Genomic DNA, 21,582 nt, shown 5'->3' on the forward strand with positions numbered 1-21,582 from the left:
GCCTGGGCAGCCGCCGCCAGCGCCGGGCATAAAGCGGGAGGGGAGGCGGAGCGAGGCCGCGGCCCGGCCCCGCTGGGAAGCCGCCTCCGTCCCCCGGTCCGCGGAACTACACCTCCCAGCGTGCCCTGCACGGTTCCTATGGCAACGGGGAGCCAGGCCCGGGCCTCGAGGAGCGATGGCCAAGGCTAGGTAACGGGGAGCCCTGTCCGGGGTCGGTGAGGGGGTTCGCCCTTGCTGCCAGGTGGGGAAGTAGCCGGCGGCGAGGAGGACAGCCTGTAGGAGAGAGGGAGGCAGGCAGGCGGGTACGAATGCGGCAGGCTGACACGGGGCCGTTTCGGCCTCTGCCCCCGAAAGCCAGCGGGGCGGGGGATGGGACGGGCGCACGCCTGCCCCTTGGTGCGCGGAGCCGGTGGCTCCTGTCGGGGACCCCATAGAAAAGGGGTTCCCTACCGTAGAAATCCAGCTTCACCGCCCCGCACGTGGCCTTAGGGGAACCTGAGAAGGAGCAGCGCTCGCTGCCCTGAGCAGTAGCTTCCCTGGGAAACCGAGGGCACCTGAGCTCCTCCCGTTGCCAGCAGCCGGGAACCCCCGGCTGCAGAGACCTCCAGCCTGGCCCGCAGGGCGCTGTGAAAAGCCTTCGTCGTCAGAAAACCTGTTAAAGGTACCTTGAACTCGCTCAAAACGAAGACTCCTGCCACACAACTGGTACTCACTCAGCGTGTGCCGCAAGTGGCTGCTGGGGTAACCTGAGGACTTGTGCTTAACTTGGTTTTGTTATAAAAAGTACCTCGACAGGCAGAGGGCATGTGATGTGAAATAATAAATAACAGGAATAATAAACCGCAATACCCTTCATTCATAGGTATTTTCTGGAATTATGGTCTAGGGTATGCTGTTTTTCTTGGATGACACTCGTTTTGTTTTTTCCGCTAGTGATACTTTGTGGGATCTTGCTATAGCTGAAGTGGAGAAGAGAGAAAAGGCTGACAGCGATGGCAAGCATGCAGAAGTCTGGGAAAGATCAGTATTATTTATGGGAAACAAAAATGGGGTAATGCTAAATACTGTGCAGTTCTGTGCTTTCTGGACATTGTGTTAGGGAATATATTTGGTATTTTCAGATACTAAGGTTCACTTAATTCTTCTAAAGACAAAATACATCATGTTCTCATTCTGCAGAGAGTGGTCATTCCACAAAGCGTGGACCAATTAGATATTATTACAATCCAGAAATTCAAGTTCATGGTTTGAAAGGTCAAAACTTCAACCATTGGTATCAATAATATGCTTATTCTTTGAGCTTTGGCTTCATTAATTTTGTTTAAAAAGTAACTGCTGGAAATACTGCTACTCTCTTTACTTGTTTGACATGTCATATTTTCCATTGTAGAGGTTTCACTGGTAACAATCCAATATAAGTGCATTGTTACCAGTTTTGTTGTAGAGGCCTTGAAATCCAGCTATGAATTGTGCTTGTATTATGTCAGACCTAGCTGAACATGCCTTATCAGTGATTGCAAACTCATGATTCCACATGCCTAAGGCTGTTTTAACTCATTGTCCCATTAATGTTTGATCATTAATAATTTCTTATTTTATTTTGTTAGCATTTATTTGTAAAGTAAATAAGGAAATATTTGCCTTTTTGACCAAGTGAGTCATATTTTTAAGAAAACAATTTTTATTTTAGAAGGTTTTGTGTATGTGCAACCTCCTTATCAGCAATTTTTAAAATACCTTTTTCAGTGAAAATACAAGGACTTTTCAGATTTACCTGAAATTCACTGATTTTTGACATAGGAAAGGACACATAAGTTAACCATAGAAGTGCTAGCCCCTTTAGTGTAGGATGGTACTCAATGTCTGAATTTCAACAGTGTAAAACACATTTTTCTGTATGTATATTTGTATTTTAAACATTCTTTTTATTTCCATCTCATTGGTAATAATTAATTCCAGTGGAAACCACACATTACATAAATGTATTATTAAAATTAAAAACTATTAAGCAATTTAAGAGAGTTGGCCAGGTTAATCACTAATGTCTAATTTTAAGCACACTCTTCCTATTACTGTGTTTGTCATCTCTATTAGTTTATAATTGCAATAATGGTAGTGTACCTTGATTCTGACAGAAGGCTGGCAGTTCAGTTTCCACTTTAGGGCTACAAACAATTACAGGAGTTTACACTTTTCCAGTACTTTATTATTGGAACATTAAATGAGTGAGTTTCATTTAGCAATACAACTTTTATGCTTTAATGAGAGTACAATAGGGGTCTTCTTTGTTTTTAATTTCCAGGGAAAGACTACTATTATACTGAGGTGCCTCAAGAGGTATGTGTTAAATTTTTAAAAGTCGTTCTAAAAGTAATTTTAGAAGTAGTTACTACCTGTCATCTGGGCCCTTCAGTCCTCCTCTTCCAGTATTTGGCCATCTATTCAGGTTGGGACTGCTACTCCTCCTGTCGTCACCAAATGAGACCTGTTGTCTTAAAGTGTCCTCTCTGTACTGCTGTTTGTAAGCCAAATTCTGAACTGACTGATAAATATAATTTAGTAACTGCAGAATTAACTGTCTTTATTTAGAAGATCTTGACAAAATGAACTTATTTTTCCTTACATAGGGAGGAGATTCCAAAGCCGACTTTAGCCTTGGAATATACTTTTGGAAGAAGGGCAAGGAGACCCGATACAGTGAGTATCTAGAAATTACAGTTTACCATATCTTTGTATATATTTACACACACATAGAAATCATATATATGTTTTGGTTTTATGTATAAGAATTTTAGCTTAATGTTTGTGAAACATTTATCTAAATTAGCTAGCTTAATTTTCTGTTTCAATCTGTAATATGTTTATCCCTCTCACTAAAATACTGTAGATCAGAGACAAAAGTATAGACCAAAACAATCAGATTAGTCTATAAATGCTACCTTGTTTGTTGTGTTTGAATGCTTTTATTTTCCCATTGTAACATAGTATGCACACTTTTGTCTTTGAAATGCAAGCAGTATAAACCAATAAATATATCTTACAACTAGTTTTGTGAGAAGAGCAGCTATCTTAGAGGATGTAAAATCATAATGAAATTGTGGGGCTATGTGTCTGTATCACTAATTTTTGTACTGCAGATTATATTAATAGAAATATTGAACCCATTTCCATCACAGCACAACACTGTCCAGCAGCAATAACTATTGTTGCAAGTTAATTGTTGTTTCTGTTACTGAAGTAGGGAGTGGAAAATCTGACTCTGAAAGATAAAAATCATGTAAAACTTTTCCTAGAAACTAAATGCTACAGTAGAGGTTCATTACTTTTCCAGTTGCAAGCCTCTCAAAAAGCATTGGTCTCGAGCTGCAATAAACAAAAAAAAGGGAAGAGAACATAATTTTTTCTATGTTTATTATTAATCATGTTGCTTCTTGACTTTTTTACTTTACCACAGACATTTATCAAGACAGTCATAAGCATACCAGGAGTCTTTCATAAGTGTTGCATGGGATTTCTTTAACATGGGGAGTTTTCTATTTGGTTTTGGTTTTCAGAAAATACTAGTGAAATAATATATGTTCTTGTTCTGAGCCACTTGCATGAAAAGCCTGTTTATCAGGTGACGATCTTCTCTTGATGTTGCATGGAAGCACACATTTCTAACATAAAGAAACTCTTTTACAGCCTAAAGATGTAGCTCATTTTTGGGAGCTAGGTGGTGGAACCTCGTTAATGGAACTCATTCGAATACCAATCACTAGTAACAGCATAAGGTAAGTGATTGCTATTAGCATTCCAAAGTTAATTCCAGCTTTCCTTCAAACTTAAGTAAATCTCTAGACCTTTTATTGTGAAAAACTCTTTCAAAATGTAGGATAGAACATCTATATTTTTTTCTAAAAAACATTGTAATAACCACCAGTACTTTGCTGACCTTCCTGTTCATAGTTCTCTCCTAATAAGGCAAGTTCTTCAGAATCTCCACCTAGAGGAAGCGATAACATGAACGAAATAGGTTGGCCTTAAGTAGCTAGAACAAGAAAAACACACAAAGAGAAGACATTGTATCTTTATGCTCAGTGAAGAGCAGAAAAAGCAATTTTTTGTATGCCTGGGGCATAAAATCTTGCTTCCTACTTCTCTATGTAAATGTAGATGGTACATCTGTGAAGAGCAGTATTTTAAAGTGAAAAATAAGGCAAGAAATTGTGACCAAACCAATGTGTTTTCTTGGAAGTGATGTGACCATCTGATGAGAAGATGAGTGAGCTTTAACTTTTATGAAAAAAAAAAAAGAGGATACAATTATTATCGTGTACATTTCCTACTGTTTTGGCTATTGAGATAATGCCATTATTTAGTGAGAGAGTAAGAAGGAATAAAAAAAACTTCTGGGATGTGAAGCTTTTTGTTTCTAGAAGAGTTTGGGGATAAAAATCAACTATAATTTTTCAGTTATTGTCTAAATGAACTTAACAGGGCTTCACCTCCATCAGTCTTTTCTTCCCTTTTTATTGATAAGGAATCTGCTCATGTGGATGATGTTAAGATTCTTTGATGGGGTAGCAACATTGTTCTGTAAGACCACTTCCGTTCATAAGGCAATATTTTAATATGCATAAATTCTACCATTTCAACTGAATGTAAGTGCTTTTCACTGGTTTTCCCATCTGTCTGTAGTCAAGCAAGTTCAGTGACTATATCTGGTTTCACCAGGAGACTGTTCACTGGATTTGTTTCCTCACAGCATTTTATAGTGAAAGTGGACATTCACTTTGCTCTGTAGTCTTTCTAATACCACTCTGGTCTGGAATCCCCCTTTTCAGATCAAGATGGAATGTGAAAGAAAGATTGCATATATTCGAATGGTTGCTTTTGCAATCTTCTTCTTTACAGTTGCACTTTAATGCAGTTTTGGGAGGCAGGGGTTTGGAAGGAAAGGAATTTATATGTAAAACAGTTGTCACCATAAATGATGAAACATAAAATGTCACCATAAAACAAATGTCACCATAAAAGCCTCGTAATCACTAAGTACATCTTGAGTACTCTGAATTCTTCCGTTTATCTTTCAGAAGACTTTCTCATACACCCATTTGATGTTCCAGCTAATTGGCATGGTCCATGGAACAGAATACTGCCCTTAACCAGATTTTCCATTTCATATTACAAATGAATAATGAAAGTATTGAACTTCCTAATACATTAATGGTTGGGAAAGATCCTAACCATTTGCTAACATTGCTTCATCTGGGATTGCAGAGTTATGAGATGACAGGGACATGTGATACTAGCAGGTCCCAGTCATACAGGAAGAAGGAGCTCAGGATATTTGCATATTTTTACTGCTTTGAAACACCGTCTCCAGGCAGAAAGTTTGATGTATACAGTCCCCCCAAAACTCTGATGGAAAGTTGCCAAAGTAACAGCTCTAAACAAGAGACAAGGGAAAGGTTTCTTCAGAACTCAGAATATCCTTAAAAGCTACTTTACTATGCCATCACATTTAATTCTATCTTAGCATCTATATTTTCACATTTGTTGCTTTCAGCATTTGTTCTACAGGTGTGATTGTATATGAAAATGTTGACTCTCTCCTCTCATGCGCTAAAGATTTGACCAAATCATGCTTTTTCATTAGGACATTTGGTGTAGTTCTTGTATTGGATCTGTCCAAACCTAATGAACTCTGGACTACTATGGAGAAACTTCTGCAGGTCACCAGGAACCACGTGAACAAAATTTTAGCCAAACTAGAAAAGACAAATCCTGAAGCAGCTACTGAAATTAAACAGAGGATGCGGAACAATCTGCAGAGGGATCATCCAGTAAGTTGCTTCTAATATTTTCTCCAGATGTCACAGGCCTTTATACAGTTAAAGATAACGCTTTTGAAAATCATAAACAACTCTTTTAGATTTTTATGCATGACTGAAAATCCATTTGATGTAGATGAACCTGTTCACAGGAAAATTATAGCAATTTAATAAAAATTCAATAAGAGCAGAAACAAGGAAAGAAGGTTTCTTATATCTTTTTGTTAGATATCTAATGTGATTGTTATGGCATGTTACACCAATCAAAAGAAATAGTTTTAGAGTAGCAGTTTGCTTCTCCCCCCCCTCATCTTTTTAAAATGAAGATGAAAACTAGAATGTACAAAAGTCATCTAGCAAGAGACTAGCTGAAGGTACAAATTTAAGCAAAGAATATAGTTATAACAGCCATCAACATGACTATATACTTTGCATTTATTTAAATGTCTATCACAAACTCAATGCCTTTTGATAATCTGACAACTAATTAAATTATAAAGTTTCAGAAATGTTAACATCAGTCCTTTAAACATAATTGCTAACTAAATCTCTGGAAAAGCTAAACTAGATTATGCGCAATAAAAATGAAAAGTCATTGTGCATTAAACCTCTGCAAATGTTGTGTGTGTATAATCCATAAATAAGTATTCGACAATTCAAAGACTTGGCACATAAATCTAGTTACTGTAACTTCTATAAAATGCTGCAATACAGCAAATGCATATATAGCTAAAAAATTTAAAGCTTAGACTTTATGAGAAAGCAACGTATGCAACACTCAGTAGATTTAGAATATAGGGTTTGAGATCTCCTGGATTATTATTTTATTTTTTACTTTTAGAGGAGGTAATTCAAAAAAAGAAAATACCTGCGAGCACACTTGGCAATAAATCATGACCACGGTGTTAAGTTTACATGTAGGGGCTTACATATCAGAAAACTGCAAGCTTTTTTCAGTGAGTAAAAATGAATAAGGCCATTAATTGTCAAGAAGAGAAGACTTACTATACTTGCCCTGTAGGGAATACAAATTATACCTTCTTAATTAAAATTGCTATTCAGCCTTCATTATCAAAACCAGAAGGAATGCAAACAAATGTTATGTTACTCCTTGGTTGTCTATTTACATCATCGTTGTTCAAGAAAAAAAATTATGTCTATTTTATGGGAGAAAACACCATCTTTTTATTGTCAAAGTCAGTTTATTTGCCTTTTAGTAGCTAAATATATTTTTATGATAAACAGGAATTGATGAGGTTCTTACAGGGTTTTTTTAAAGATATATTCCATTGCCCTGGATAAAGAATTATTAACTATGATGATAAAGGATATCAGATGCAGACCTTGTTTATAATGGCTGAATGTACCTGAAATAGTCTATAGCCAAAATTAATTCCATAGTCAAAAGATGAATAGGGTCTGGTAGGCCAGTTTTAATGTTTCTGATGTTATCCAGAATTAATTTTTTCTTAGTTAAGAAACTATTTTTTTTTCAGGTCTCTATTCCTTATAACTAGTTCTAAGTTATGACAATCTTGCTCAAAGCTTTTGCCTCGATATTGTACGAGTGAAGCCATTATTCTTCCTCTCAAAGCAGAGGACTTTCAGTATGTGCAGCTTCTTGCTAATACTCTGACTGTCATTTAACCTGTATGTGAAATACCTGGTTTTACAAGGGAACAGTTAGGTCAACCTCTGCTACAACACATCTCTTTGCTTCTCTGCTGCAACCAAACCAGTTTGACTAAATAATTGCATGAACACATGAGGGGATTGTCTCATTTCATATGGGCTACAGGAAAACCTTCCAGATAACTTGAGAATTATTGTAATCTACTTATTAAAACTTTTATCAGAAGTTAGCTGTTTAACAATTAATGTTTTCATCCATTGGCATTTTCATTGGTTGTTAAGTGACATTTCCTTTTTTCTGCTTGATATCAAACATTTGAAAATCACATTAAATATTTTTTAAGCATTTGGAAAATGTGATGTGGGGAGGACAAATGTGTGACACAAGCAAACCATTCAGCTTAATTTTCTTGAGCCTTTGTCTCTGTTACCTTGCCTATGATGCAAGGAGGGGGAATATGTAAAAAAGCTGGTTCTACTAATCCAGTGTGGCACCTGCTCTGAAAATATATGAGTTTTTTTATCTCTCTTCCCATCTCATCTTGGAGCTGGAATGTATAGTGTAAGAGCCCTTTCATGCCGGTAAGTGTTCTGACTGCTCAGAGGGAACATTTCCTGACCATTTACAAAGAAAATGAGAATCTTGTAGAATATGGTATGGATATTGCATTAAAGGTGCTTCATCTAACTTAAGGTTTTGAAAAAAATAAAGCTTGTGTTCTGTGGATTAATTTTAGTCCCTTTCAGTTGTTTTAACAGTTGCAATCTTCTACAGTTTGTTTACACTGTTGAACTGTTGCATATTTGTTTAATAGGATTATGAGTTAGTTGACCCTTTTCCAATACCTTTGGTGATAATTGGAAGCAAATATGATATTTTTCATGTAAGTAATACTTAATTTTATTTTATTTTTATAATAATGAAAAGATTCCTAGTAAAGATTCTCTATAATAAAATTTTTATAATAGTAATTATTTGAACAAAAGTATGGCCAAGTCAGCCTTCTTCCACCAAAAAATCTTTCCATCCAGCAGCATTAAGGAAGACCTACTGTCATTCCTTTACAAAACATTCCCACTCTGATGATTTTTGAGACGTACTTGGAAAATGTTGAGATATAAGTTGGTGCAGGCTGAAGAGGGAAGCAAGAAAACAACATGTTGGTGACTTTCTTTTATAATGAGATAAGTCCAGCTCCATGTGTCCCTTCTGACAGCAGCTTTAAGTTTATGTCAATAGAAGAGAGGCGTCTCCTGCCAGCTAGTCAGACTTTTTGGTAGTTGTGTCAGAACAAGCAGTAAACTATCATTTCCGTCTTGAGCTTTAAGTACTTCTAAGTTTCTAGAGACAGTTTTAAAGCAGCACTTGATCGTGAGAAACTAGAACAGTATGTTTGATTTTTAGCTGCCGTGCTGGCAGCCTGAGCTTCTCTGGATGACTATATACTGCATTGGTACTTGGCTGAGTTACCTAATTCTTTATTAATAAGACACGTCTTTCATACTGAGTGTTTATGCTGAGCCATGACCTCTTTAAAAATCAATGACTCTAAGGTAACCACCATGGAGTAACAGCACTGTTCTTCTGGAGTCTATGGACAGACTCCTGCAGGCTTCACTGGGACCAGAGTTTTGCCCACTTTATCCAGGGAAGGCTATGTACATGATCTGATATTAAAGAAACAGTGATGAAAAGGTATTTTTATTTACCTTTCAAATCTTGCAGGTACTGGAACTTAGAGAACATTTAGCCAAAGGTTGACTGAAAGTTAAATATTTTCACAAAAACAGAACTTACAGGCAGTATTTCTACTTCTAAAAATTTAAAACAAAATTAAACAAGTTAATTGAAAATTCAGTACACATTCCGCAATTAAGAAACTTTTCTGGACTAACATGTTGCCTGAATTAGGCTCCCTCTGAAAAAAGAAACAAAGAGAAATTGTGACATTTCCTTTCAGAGTAGGCTGTTACCGATTCTGTCTTAAGATATAATTATGCTGACAGCTGAAAGCCTCATATATTGTAGCCTAAGTGCATTGCAGTTTATATAAAAAAAAAAAGTTAAAAGTTCTAACTGTAATATTTTGGGGTTTGTTTCTTTCACGTGTGTTCCAATATCAACTTTTTCAGGAGTTCGATTCTGAAGTGAGGAAAGTAATAAGCAAGACACTTCGATTTGTTTCACATTACTATGGAGCATCATTAGTGGTGTGTATGTTGACTTTCTAACTATGGATAGAGAAGTTAAGCAGTATTTGTGTTACAAAACAATGGTTTAAAAAAATAGATATGTAAAATTCCTGGAGGAAATGGATTTGTCTTACAGTACCTTTATTCACGAGCGAATCTGCCGGAATGGGTTACAGGTATTGGCAGGGGATGGATGGACGGATATAACTTGTGAACAAACAAACCAGATAATTATCAGTGTCAGCAAAAGCTAAACACAAATAGTAATCTGTTAGCCAGCTCAGTTCCTCTATCAGTTTACTGTATGTCTGGAATTTTATTTTTTTAATATAAGAAAGGAGGACAGGCAAAAGTGATCGCCCTCGATGGAATTGGAGAACTGGCCTTTTTGGTAAAAGCATGAATTTATGTCTCATGACCTGGCTTTAGTAGAGTTAAGAACTTTCATCCAAGGGCTCATTTTCACAGCAGTTTGAGTAGATTATCACGCTCACAGTGTTGAAGAATAAAGGCAGGGATTTTTTTACATTAATAAGTAGGATCTGCCAACCATGAAGACAATGAAGCATTTATGTGGGTATATAAATTGATTTCAAGTTTAGCAGATCATCTTCTGAGTAAGAGCAGAAACATGCATGCTGAGATTAATGCAAAAAAGCTGCCTCTTGGGCTCTTTTTACAACAGAAAATGGTTCTAATTGTATCAACCATCATTTATGTAATAAATAATATTTAATTGTGGCTTATTTTGATTAGCGATAGCTTACATTGGTTTTAAATTCTTATGATCACAGCATGTCCTTTAAAAACAACTGATTGATGATTTATTTTTTAAAAAAGTATTTAAGCATTACTGTAGTTAAAAATAAAAGAACAGGAGCCTGAAACTGGCTGCTAAATCCTGATTCCCATTGAAATGAGTGGGAAAAACTTAATTTCCCCCAGTAGGGATCTGACTTCTTTCTCAAAGACATGAATCTGTTAGGATACAAAAGCCCTTGGACATGAGTAAGCATGATGTTTGAGAAGATATTCTGGGAGCTGCTTTCAGATAAATCTGTGCCAGTTCTGCCACTATCAAGTTGCTTTTATGTTGTGTGAACAATTTTATAGTTATTCATAATATTTGTATTTATGGTATTCTGGATAATTTTTTATGTCATTTAAATCTTAATAACTGATTCATCTTGGGTAAAAGTTTTGTCTCTTAATGTATATGTTTCAAAAGTTTTGAATATTTTAAAATTTGTTCTTTAATCTTTATTTATATTATTTTTCATTTAAGCTTTCTTGATCTATATATCCAGTGACAAATACATTCATGTTTTGGGAAGGGAAGATGAGATATTTATTCTAGTAAATTCACTGAACGTATACCAAATTTATTGATGTCAGGATTTAGCCAGGCTCTATCTGAAATCCTCTACGTAGATGACATAATGTAATATTTCTGTGATGGAAGATCATAATATATGTTTTGTTTTCTGATTCATTTAGTTTACCAGTAAATCTGAGGCTCTCCTGCTGAAAGCCCATGCTCTTATTAATCACTTGGCATTTGGCTATGATAAAAGGTAACATAACTATTGTCCAACTGTTGAATGTCTTGCCCAGAGTCTAAAAGTACTTAATAAAAATGTTTTAATCACCAGACCTTTTTTTTTTTCTTAAATATGATCTCTCTCCTTATTCATGGAGTTTGACTCCTGGCTCAATTGCCTGTCTCTGCATAGGACAGTGATAACTCCTTGGTTTTGATCCCAAAACATGGATTAGAAACATGGTCACCACTAGAATTGAGTAGATTTTTATTTACATTTATTTGTATTAAAAGCCCAGTAAGAATCTGGTCTTGGCTAGGATAATGTAATTTTTTAGTTGAATGCTAAATGCTCACTTACTACATTTTCTTTTTTCTGTTTAGCAAATCTGTATCAGTGGATCACAGCAAACCTCTGTTTATACCAGCAGGCATGGATTCGCTGAGCCATATAGGTTAGGACATCTGTTCATTGTATTTGTTGCTTAATTGTTTTTTAAAACAAGAAAAAAGTTAAGAAAATAAAAACTAAAGTTAAATTCAGTTCAGCATCAGTTGTAACAGGTTATTGAGGGGAAATTGCTTAGAAAGTTTGAAATTATCATTCAATATGTATAGTACAGGGAATTACTTTGTTAGGTAGTTAAATAAACTATTGGGACTACTTCAAATAGTAAAGCACCAACAAGCTTAGATCTGAAAGAAAATATAATATACAGTACCACTCTGCCCTTTTCATGGTAGGAGATCAATGTTTTTTCAAACTTGTTGGAGCTTGTCACTGTAGAATATAAAACATCGTTAGACAGGTCATTATCCAAAATTGTTTGACAATTTCTGTTGTTATGACAACATACTTACATCACTTTGTGCTCTGTCGTAATCCTTAGGACCACCACCTGCCTCTGACAGTGATATTGCAAAGCTGTGTGCAAACACACCTTTGGAACTGTGGAAAAAAGTTTTTGAGAAAACATTTCCTCCCAAGGTAGGTACTTATATGTCTGCAGCACAGCCTCCTTCCTCATATAACAGTAGTAATACCAGCTACTGATTTTTGTCTTTCAAGTCCAGTGACTGGCATTTCAGTCTCACTTAGCAGTTCTGTTCCTTCCAACCTTTTTAATTCATACATTTTTAAAGGCCCACATTTGTATGTAGTGGTCATTCGATTATTATCTTCTATATCTTCAGTCACCTTCCTACATTTAGTAATAGTGAAAGTACTGAAGTAATCTGTTTCCTTCCAGAGTTATAGCATGACCTTTCATTATATCGAGAGACAAGCTGTACTGTGGTTTTGGAATTTGATAAGGTGACATATCCCCTAATAACCAACCCAAATGACAGTGATGTTCCAAGGGAAGACCTCTTCCTGGCTGCAGCAAGCTGCTCATCCTTGTTCTTCTAGGGCATGAGGCTTTGAATGTGTTAAAGTTCTTTGCCAAATCATGTCATTTTGCTGTGGGAAGTGGTTGGATCTGCAAGGAAATCTGAGTCCCTTGGCACCTGTGTAGTGCTAAATCTTGTACATATTTCAGAAGGTGTTTTTGTCCCAAGAGGCAACCTCCCAAATACTTCTCCTTGCTTACTCAACTGTATCACAGATATTTAGCCCTGACCATTTCCTGCTCTACGTCATATCTGGGCAGGCAAAGAAGTCAGGGCTTCAAAATTGTGCCTCAAATTACGGTGTGCAAACAGGACTTTTTCTAGTTTTCAGTGTATGGATCTCCATTCTTGGTAAGAAGGAATCTGAATTCACCCTTTCCACTCACTTGGCTGCTACACAGCAAAGCCTACAAATTATTTCAGGTGGTTTGTGAGCAGAACAAATTATCACTACGATGCTGTTCTCAGTACAGTATGGCTCAACATGATAGAAACTAAACTTTACTTTTCAGAAACTATGCAGAACTATTATTCTTCATGTTGATATCCTCATAGTGTTAAAAACCACAATAAACAGACACACGTCTCCCAGTAACTCCTGAACTCCTTCTGAAACAGCTGGAGAAATGAATAGATTTCTCATCTTGGAAGCTCCATTAGTGTTCTAAAGTAACAGTCTAATTAAAGATGATTTAAAAATGTGCCAAGTAGATTCCCAGATTTCTGGTTTGGTTCCAAAATATGCTTTAAACTCTAAAGCTGTTTTTTTATGCATTATACATTTCTTTTTCCATTGACTCATCTAATAAAAAGTATAATTGTGTCATTCATATGATTGCCTTCTTGCTACTTTCCATTTGGTATAAGTAAGGAGAAATGTGCAGGACAACATTTAAAAAACCCAAACAACTCCTCATTTGATAGTGTTTCTTTCTATTCATGTACTTGCTTCTTTGGAATTAAAGTTATAGTTCCCTCAGGGTTAGTAAATGAAAATTCAGGTATTTGGGAAACAAATAGTAATCAATTTCTCAGCTATTGGAGTAATGCTTCTGGTAACTGGAACTGAATTCTACTCCTGAGTAGTAAATGCTCTAGCATGAGCAACCTTAACTACGCCCAAATGTCAAGGGCCAGAAAAGATATTTTCATTCTGAGGAGAAGAGCTACCAAATAAGAATATTTTCTTTCCTTTCAGATCTAGCTGCACTATTACTTTCTCATCATTTTATCAATCTAAGATTATTTGTTTTAACCTAATCTGTGTCCTATAGCACAAAATTTTTCCATATATGCAAGATTTTAATACATTTGTATTAAAAGCAAATAATTCCATTAGATCTACAGCATGGCATTTTCTTGTTAGAAGAACAGAAGATAGATTTTATCATTTGGGGTTTTGTAATTTCTCCTTTTAGAGTTCCAGTGATTTACAAGATACAAGGGACCCTGCACAGGATTTACAATATGCCGAGCATGAAGTTGATGTTATGAGAGCTCAGAAAAAACAGGTGTGTGGCTGTTCTCCAGTTGCTGTTCAGAGTCAAGTATTCCAGAACCACCAGCATTGCTGAATTAGCTTATGTAGAATATGGTCAAAGTCCCATTTTTGCCTTTAAATAACTTCAACTTTAGTTTACAGCTTAGTAGTTGGTTGGCCTTTTTTCCATTGGTAGACATTAAGCTGGTAGAAAATTGTTAGATCTCAAAATTTTGGCTCTGTAGTTTCTCTAGAAATTAATAATCCAAATTTTCTCTTTAACTCTTCCAGGATTGTTTCACTAAAATAATACTGAAGCAAAGCTATGAAGCTTTCTTAGCAGTAATTTCTTAATTTCTGCACCCTGTACTCTTATTTGAGGTGGAGTAGCAGAAAGTCTAGGAAGTGGTGTCAAGGTTTGGGGTGGGGGGCTATTTACCTTTTTTATTTTTGTCTTTCTCCTTCAAAACCCTTTATTTAAACTGGTACTGAGATGATTTAAAAGGTACTGAGATGATCACATTTCTGACTCGGGTTTGCAGGCTATGTATGTTTTACCTTAAATAGAGGGAACAAAATTACTCGACACAGTGGTACTTGGCTTATCCCCTGAATTCTGGGAAAGACCTTTAGTAGGGAAAGGGTCTTTTTTTTTTCCTCTCATTAATTTTGAAGGTTTTCGGCATTTCCTTATATTTGTGATGAATTGATTTTAGAGAAAAATTCTGTGGCAAACTAGAGGAAGGTTAGAATATTGCCTTACAGTTATCAGTGTGTAACATCACATGAGTAGAAATGTATATAGTTTTCATTGATATCACAGGTATGGGTCTGTTAAAATCAGTCCAAGATGTGTGTGTTTTTCTTTGTTTGGAACAAACGAAATGTTGAACCTGGAATGAATGCTGAACCTGGAAACTCTCTATTTCATATAGATTCAGTTGTTTCACACACAGAAAATTTTTTGCTAGAATGACTGAGAAGCATTCCACTCTCTTCTCACAGCTTACAGATGGGCTATTTGTGCACCATTTAAATTCTTCATGGACCAAGTTGCTGCAGTTAAAGGAGGCTTTCCAAACAGTGCTTTAAGAGGATGGATTGCACCAGCCTATATCTTTTACAGACCCCCACCCTTCAGATGAAAGGCAGTTCTATTGAATTGCACTGGAGTTAATCTCACATAACCCCGAAATACACAGCAAACTTCATCTGTTTGCATGCTTGTAAAAGAAAGCTAAAGGATTAGGTTATAATTGCTGTCATGTCTTTGTAAAGTTTTGTTAGACTGTAGGCAGTAAACACATAGGTACCTGATCCAAAGAAATATGTTAATAATATAAGTAATGAAGCAATTTCAAGAGTCCCCTGCAGTCTTTCAATTCACACACTACCTGTAACGTCCTGTTAATGTAGGTATCAGTTCTGAAGTTTTTTCACATCAAGAGCAGTCTTAGAAATCCTAGACATTTGTAAAGCACATTGCATTTGGAATTCATAATGTAATCGCTTACTCAGTATATCTCTATATCTCAAAATAACTATATGGTGTAATACGTTTGTTATTTTAAGATAATGCTTATGTCTTGCAAAAGAACACACTGATTTGCATTGGTGAAATCATACAGGAAATTATCAATTTTCCATTTTTAAATAAAAAAGGCTTTTAGAATCTTAATCTGTTCAAGGGCATTGCAAACCAGTGTAGCTTCTTTTAGTTGGACTACTAAAAGCAACTTGAGCATTAAAGAGAAAATTACTTTTGTTATCTAAAGCTGTATCCTAAACTTCTCTATTATAAAGTTCAATTTTACATGATTATTTGCTGTTATTGAAATGTTTTATACTCCAAGAATTTTATTCAATTTGAAATGCACCAAGATAGCAATAAACATCTAAAAGAACTCTGTAGTTGCAGTGATTCTTGAAGTGTCTATGAAAAGTGGCAATACAAAAATCCAATTTTTAAAGCAACATTTTAATTGCATCCCAAGTCAGATATTCTTTATAGAGTCTCATGATATCTATTGTGTAGGAGGAACGGTATATCAAGATGTTTAATATGCAACATGTTGCTAATGAAATCATGGGACATAATACAAAATGATGACTGTATATTTCAAAGTCATTTAAGTGCATGTTATCATTTTTCTCAGTTACTTCTGGTTAGTCAGTATGCCACTTTGGACTCTAGGTGATCACCAGTTTGCTTGTTTATCTCAAAGATAAGCTTTAAAGGAAGAGTAACCACAAAAATATGGCAACAGAAATAGGATATAGCCCTGTCAGTGAGTCCGATAGAAGAACTAGCATGCCTGACTGACTCAGTCCTGATCAGGGCTGTTCAATAATGCTGTAACAGATTTATAGATAACTGTGCCAGTTATCTATATAAAGCTTAATGAAATCAATTCCAAGTGTGTAACCTTGGTTGAAGTTTTTTTTGTTCTGCCTAGCAGACTAAAAGGTTAAATTCTTGAGTATAAGATTAAAAAACAGTTTAGACAGAAGAAAGTGCAGAAACAAGAAAATACCTGGCTCACTCCCATGTCCTAGCTGTCAGCTGGTATTTATCTGAGATGCTTTTTGGTTGTACAAGTTGAGAGTCTAGCTCATCAGCATTCTGCCACAGAAGTATTTTCTTTTAGGCCAGATTATTTTGCCTCCTTAATTAGAATTAACTATAAGATGTGCCCCTCTAGTTCTAGGCGTTTTTGCTCTGGGAAGCTACCTGAGGCTGTCCTTCTTTCAGTGTGCCTTTGTTCAAGGCATAGAACGTCTCACTACATCTTTTCAGAATTCTTTTCCTAGTTTTTGTCCCACAGACACACAACATGCAGGTTTATATCAGATAGTGCTGTTGCGATTGCTCACTGCTTTTTTGGTCTCTGAAGAATCCAGCACCAGGGATGGTCTTGGAGTTTACGTTTTTAATGTATTTTTTAACTAGCGGGTTCTGTGCAGGAATTACTGGAATTTTCAGCTCTTTTACAGGGCTTTCAAGATTAAAGAAAAACATTCATTGTGCATGTTCATTGGGCCTTATACGTGTACCTTGCTCTTAAGCAACATGGTGAACTTGTCAGCGGTTGCTCTCCTTTCTCTGCTAGCTTTTTGGCTTATGATGCTTTAAGGTCACCTTAATTTAGCTACACACATAACTTGAATAAGAGTGGGATTAGAGCTGTACATAACACCACCTGCATCTGTGAGAACCTATGAGGGCATAAAGTCTTGTTCCTTAGTTCCTTCTAAATGTTTGTGGCAGAGATTGGCACATGAGGGCGCTTGCTCTGTTTCCTTCCTCTCTTCCACAGAAGCAAGTGCTCTAAATCGTCTTTTCGAAGGTGTATTTTTTTGTCCCAGGTCTTAGCTATCCTGTTACGCCTTGTACTGCTAATGCTCAGAATAGGTGTTTGGACCTTTTTCACCTGGCCATTTGACTGCAGCTTCATTTGTTGAAGCAAATGATAAAGTTGACCTTGAGCTCCAAGAACTGTATAGCTCCCAGTCAAGTACTTAAGAAATCAGTGTTGTGCAATGCTGGAATTCACCTTGGCTGGTCCTTGTTACACAAAGGTATTACATTAAGGATTTGTGCCATTTTTAGCTGAAGCCTAATGCCATAAAACATACCAAGGAAAAAGAAAATTAAGCGCCTGGTGGTGTTTGACGTCAGTTGCAAGAAGTAATGAAAGCACATCTCAACAAAGAGGGCTGTAACTGTTAAGACTTTAACAAGTCATAAACAGAAGGAGAGGTTCTGTAACATCTTACGAGGAAGTATAGTCATATTTCCCCTAAAATAGAAGTGACCTAATTAAACTTGTCATTCACCACTAGAAGTCATCTTGGTGTCAGATCTACAGCTGTCTTTTTGACATGGGGACTGTGCTGGCCAGCAGAATAAGAGCCATATTTTTTGAGCATACTTTGCTGACATGATCATACTTGGGAGACAGTTTCAGCCTCATTCAACAGAAGACTGCATATTGCATCGTGAACCTCCTTAGTCAGACCAGTGTTACTGGGCAGAGAAGTCTGACAGGCACTCTAAAATGGATAACAGAGCAGTAGCCTCTTCCATTTTCTCCAGCGGAGAAGTGTTAGCCTTCATATTGAGGAGGAAAAGTTACTTAGGAGGTTTACTCAGCTGCCAAGAAGAGGCTTTCTTGTTCACATGAAAGCATGTCCAAATGGCTACAAAAGATAGTTCGGGGTTTTTTTTTAAGCCAACTTAAACAGCATTATTACTGAAAAAAAAAAGAGCAGTTACTAGATTTCCTACTGAAGCTTAGGTGCTTAAGATTTTTAATCTTTGGTTCAGTACTTGGCTATTTTTACCACGTTTCAAATTGAGGGCACTTTCAAGTGAGAAACTGCATGAAAGTCAAAATCCTATCATCAGTCCCTCAAAACAGAGGAAATGCAACAATTAAGGCTTTTCCTACAATCTTAATTTTTCCTCCTTGTTTGTAGACATTAATAGTATTGTCTTTAATTACATGATCATATACTATTTTGCTGATGTCTCAATTCAATTGTTCAGTATTTCTTTTCATCATTCTTATTCTTTGTGTACCTTATTTCTCAACCTGCCATTCAGACACTTCAATGAACACAAAAGTATTAATTTTTTTTTTCTCTGAGAATGCGTGGTAATGTTATCTTATCCGAGTGCCTCACAAACATCAGTTAAGTCTTTCTTCCCAATCCCTTTATGAGATTAAGTGTGATCTTCCCTATTTGACAGATGAAGAATTTATAGAAACACAGAAGTACAGAAGCATTAAGGTTAAAAAAATCATTTCAAAATCCACTTTATGCCGGAATTGAGACATGTAGGACAAGTTTCTAGCACTAATGATGTTTAAAGCACTGAGAGCACAGTGAAAGTATGTTTCAATTGCAGTTATTCATTCCTTGTAAATCTGACCTGTGCCCCCTACACTTGTTACCCAAACCCCAACATTTTGGCATACTTTGAGATATATTTTTTGGTGAATCTTCTTTCGCTTTGGAAAGAGGATCTCTTAGTCTCTGTATCTGACTATACTGACTGTATAGTCGCAGTATATTCTATGTATGCTGCTTATGTTTGTAGTAGAGGACTCTGAGCAGGAAGGTACTCTTTTTTCAGAAGGGTGTTGGGGGTGTGTGTGATCTTTAAGCTGGACTTGAAAGATTTTTCCATTACATTTCTGACTTAGAAAGTAAAATACATCCCTGTATTTTACATGAAAACTAAGGAAGAGCACTTTTCTTAATCACTGAATTTCTTAAAGATTATTATTTTTTTTTGTAAATATTCCTCCATTTAATCACATTTTTCTTTCATTTCTCATTCTTTAAATGTTAGTCTTACCTAGGTATGCCTCCAAAATAAATATTTATAATTTTGTTCTGTACTTCTGTATGTAGTAGAATAGCTATACAGTTTTAAGATATGCTCTGGTTTTGATACTTTGCATTTCTGTGTTATTTTGAATTGCCTTTATACTGAACTGCCTTTCACCTAGCTAAAAGCATGGCAAAATAAATTCTGCTAAATTATTTGCCTGTTTCTTGAAACTGTTTAGTAAGAAGATAAATCTGCAAGGCTAATTATTTAGGCAACACCTGTGGATATGACCCCCAGACGGCATTGTTGTTATATGCAGAATTTCATTGTCTAATTTTACTTCTTCCATTAGCCTTTGAGAAAGGGGTTAGAACTCGAATTATTTATTCAGCACAAATCAGGTAACATGTGCTCCTTAAAATATCACTGCTTTCTTTCTATTCCTAACTGTTGGCAAGTTTCCAACTGTTCAGTATGTTCTGAGATCATAATTACATTATAATAATAATCAGGGAGTGAAAATACTGAGTAAAGACTGGCTTAGAGATGGAAAAGTTCAGAAGTACTAGAGTTGTATTTAATAATGCAACTTAAGAGATTTAGCCTTCTTATACTTAAATGAACAAAAAGCAATTGTAGCACTAAGTTAATTTTTGCTGAAAAATATCTTCAGAAATAATTCCAGCATGCACCATTACATAAAATTCAGAAGATGAAACTGTTGTTTGGCAATGTTGCTAGAACCTTTTATTATAGGCTTCAAAATTCCCAGTAACACTTTTGACTGCAATGAGGTAATTTTTCTACCTTTCTAGTACCTGGCTGATGTCAAGTATAGCATAATGTAGACTGCCTCACCTTACATACCTAATTAACTTCATTTATACCTCCACAATTTGCGCCTCTGCTTGCTTTTACTAATCTATTTTCTATCTAGAAAATGTGTGATTTTAATTACCACATTGGGTTGGCATTTATTTTTACACACAGATGCTAACTGTTCAATCTACTGAACAGTAGCACCGGAAAGAATATTTTAGTTAATGATTGAAAAATAGAACAGAAGTAAAAGCATGGCATGATTTTCTGTCGTGAGTAATACACTTCCTGAAAAACCTCAAGCAATGACGAATATTTGCACAATATCCAGCAGCTGAGGTTGAATAGATATAATAGATATGGTATGCTGATTTCATAAACACCCATTGCATTCCTTCAAAATATATTTCTGCTTACTGCTTTCTGGCCAAGCCTGTGTTCTAAAGGCTGGCTTTCTAAGGTCCACTGGTAGCTCTCTTAAGTTATCACTACTGTTGACATGTAAGCTTAGGGAAGTTCATCTCTGTCCTGTGTTTAAAAAAAACAACAAAATAGGCTTTATTCTTCTAGTTTATTTTCTGTAATCTTTAGCAATTACTAATCCATTTTGCTTCTTTAAAGACCGTGACTTCATGTGTGTGCAACAGTAGTTTCTGTTGGGTAATTCTGGCTTCTGTTTTTAAAACATGGGTAGTGTTCCATTTCTGTGTGTTCATGGGGAGCCTGGTTTCTCCAAATGAATGTCAAGAAAATAATTTCTTCTTTCCTAGAAAGTCTCTAGGTTGAAATAAATAAGATCTAGCTCCCCATATGACAGCAAATGTAGCAGAATTTATAGCACTTTTAGTATGATTTTGTTAAAGATAAAAATATGTATAGTACTTTCTTTCTACAGTGATATTTGTACATGCTTTAAATGTTCAAATGGCAAATGTATGTATCTTACAGCTTTTAGAAATGAAATTAGATTAATATGTATGTGTTTCTGTTTTAGGAACTTGAACAATACAAAAGAAATGCCTCTAAATCCTGGAAAGAAATGGATTTTGACTCTGATTGATGAACTGCTATAGGTGTCTTCAGTTTAACATTTACTTTAATAATTTTAACACTACACTAGCAAATTCACCTGATGCAGTTGAGAATATACAATATCAAAAATGCAAAAAGAGTATTTATTAAGCATTCCTGTTACTATTTTCAATAAAAAGATGTATATTCACTCAGTCCAAATTTAAGTGTGTCTTCCTACTAACACAGAGTTCTACAAAGTGGGGAGAAAGGAATTCTAGATTGCTCAGAGGTGGGTTTGAATATGAAGACTGGCATTAGTCAGTTTTACCTATTTTTTTAAGTTCTAACATGTTAT

The 21,582-nt window shown here is 35.9% G+C and overlaps 1 protein-coding gene across 3 annotated transcripts; it reads left to right on the top strand.

The window, feature by feature from the left end:
* Positions 1 to 35: 35 nt before the first annotated feature.
* Positions 36 to 21,439, top strand: DYNC2LI1 (dynein cytoplasmic 2 light intermediate chain 1). 3 transcript variants are annotated; one of them, XM_062636990.1, is made up of 13 exons: positions 37 to 189; positions 934 to 1,051; positions 2,303 to 2,337; positions 2,628 to 2,697; positions 3,685 to 3,773; positions 5,642 to 5,828; positions 8,264 to 8,332; positions 9,582 to 9,659; positions 11,139 to 11,215; positions 11,566 to 11,636; positions 12,072 to 12,169; positions 13,992 to 14,084; positions 21,208 to 21,439. In XM_062636990.1, exons 1-13 carry the CDS (start codon positions 176 to 178, stop codon positions 21,271 to 21,273), a joined length of 1,065 nt encoding a protein of 354 aa, XP_062492974.1. In that variant the 5' UTR covers positions 37 to 175; the 3' UTR covers positions 21,274 to 21,439. The 3 variants fall into 3 exon arrangements, with proteins under 3 accessions (XP_062492975.1, XP_062492974.1, XP_062492976.1); XM_062636991.1 differs by lacking the exon at positions 9,582 to 9,659 and having other exon boundaries at positions 36 to 189; XM_062636992.1 differs by lacking the exon at positions 2,303 to 2,337.
* The last annotated feature ends 143 nt before the right edge of the window (positions 21,440 to 21,582 follow it).

Source organism: Pezoporus occidentalis, unplaced genomic scaffold (genome assembly GCF_034315485.1).
Source record: "Pezoporus occidentalis ecotype Australia unplaced genomic scaffold, CSIRO_AGI_Poc_V1 ctg50, whole genome shotgun sequence".
Classification (NCBI taxonomy): domain Eukaryota; kingdom Metazoa; phylum Chordata; class Aves; order Psittaciformes; family Psittacidae; genus Pezoporus; species Pezoporus occidentalis.

Excerpts from the sequence above, each read along its gene's own strand:
- DYNC2LI1 (XM_062636990.1), top strand. Across the intron at positions 2,338-2,627 it reads ATACTGAGGTGCCTCAAGAG|GGAGGAGATTCCAAAGCCGA; the intron begins GTATGTGTTAAA and ends TTCCTTACATAG. Across the intron at positions 9,660-11,138 it reads ACTATGGAGCATCATTAGTG|TTTACCAGTAAATCTGAGGC; the intron begins GTGTGTATGTTG and ends TGATTCATTTAG.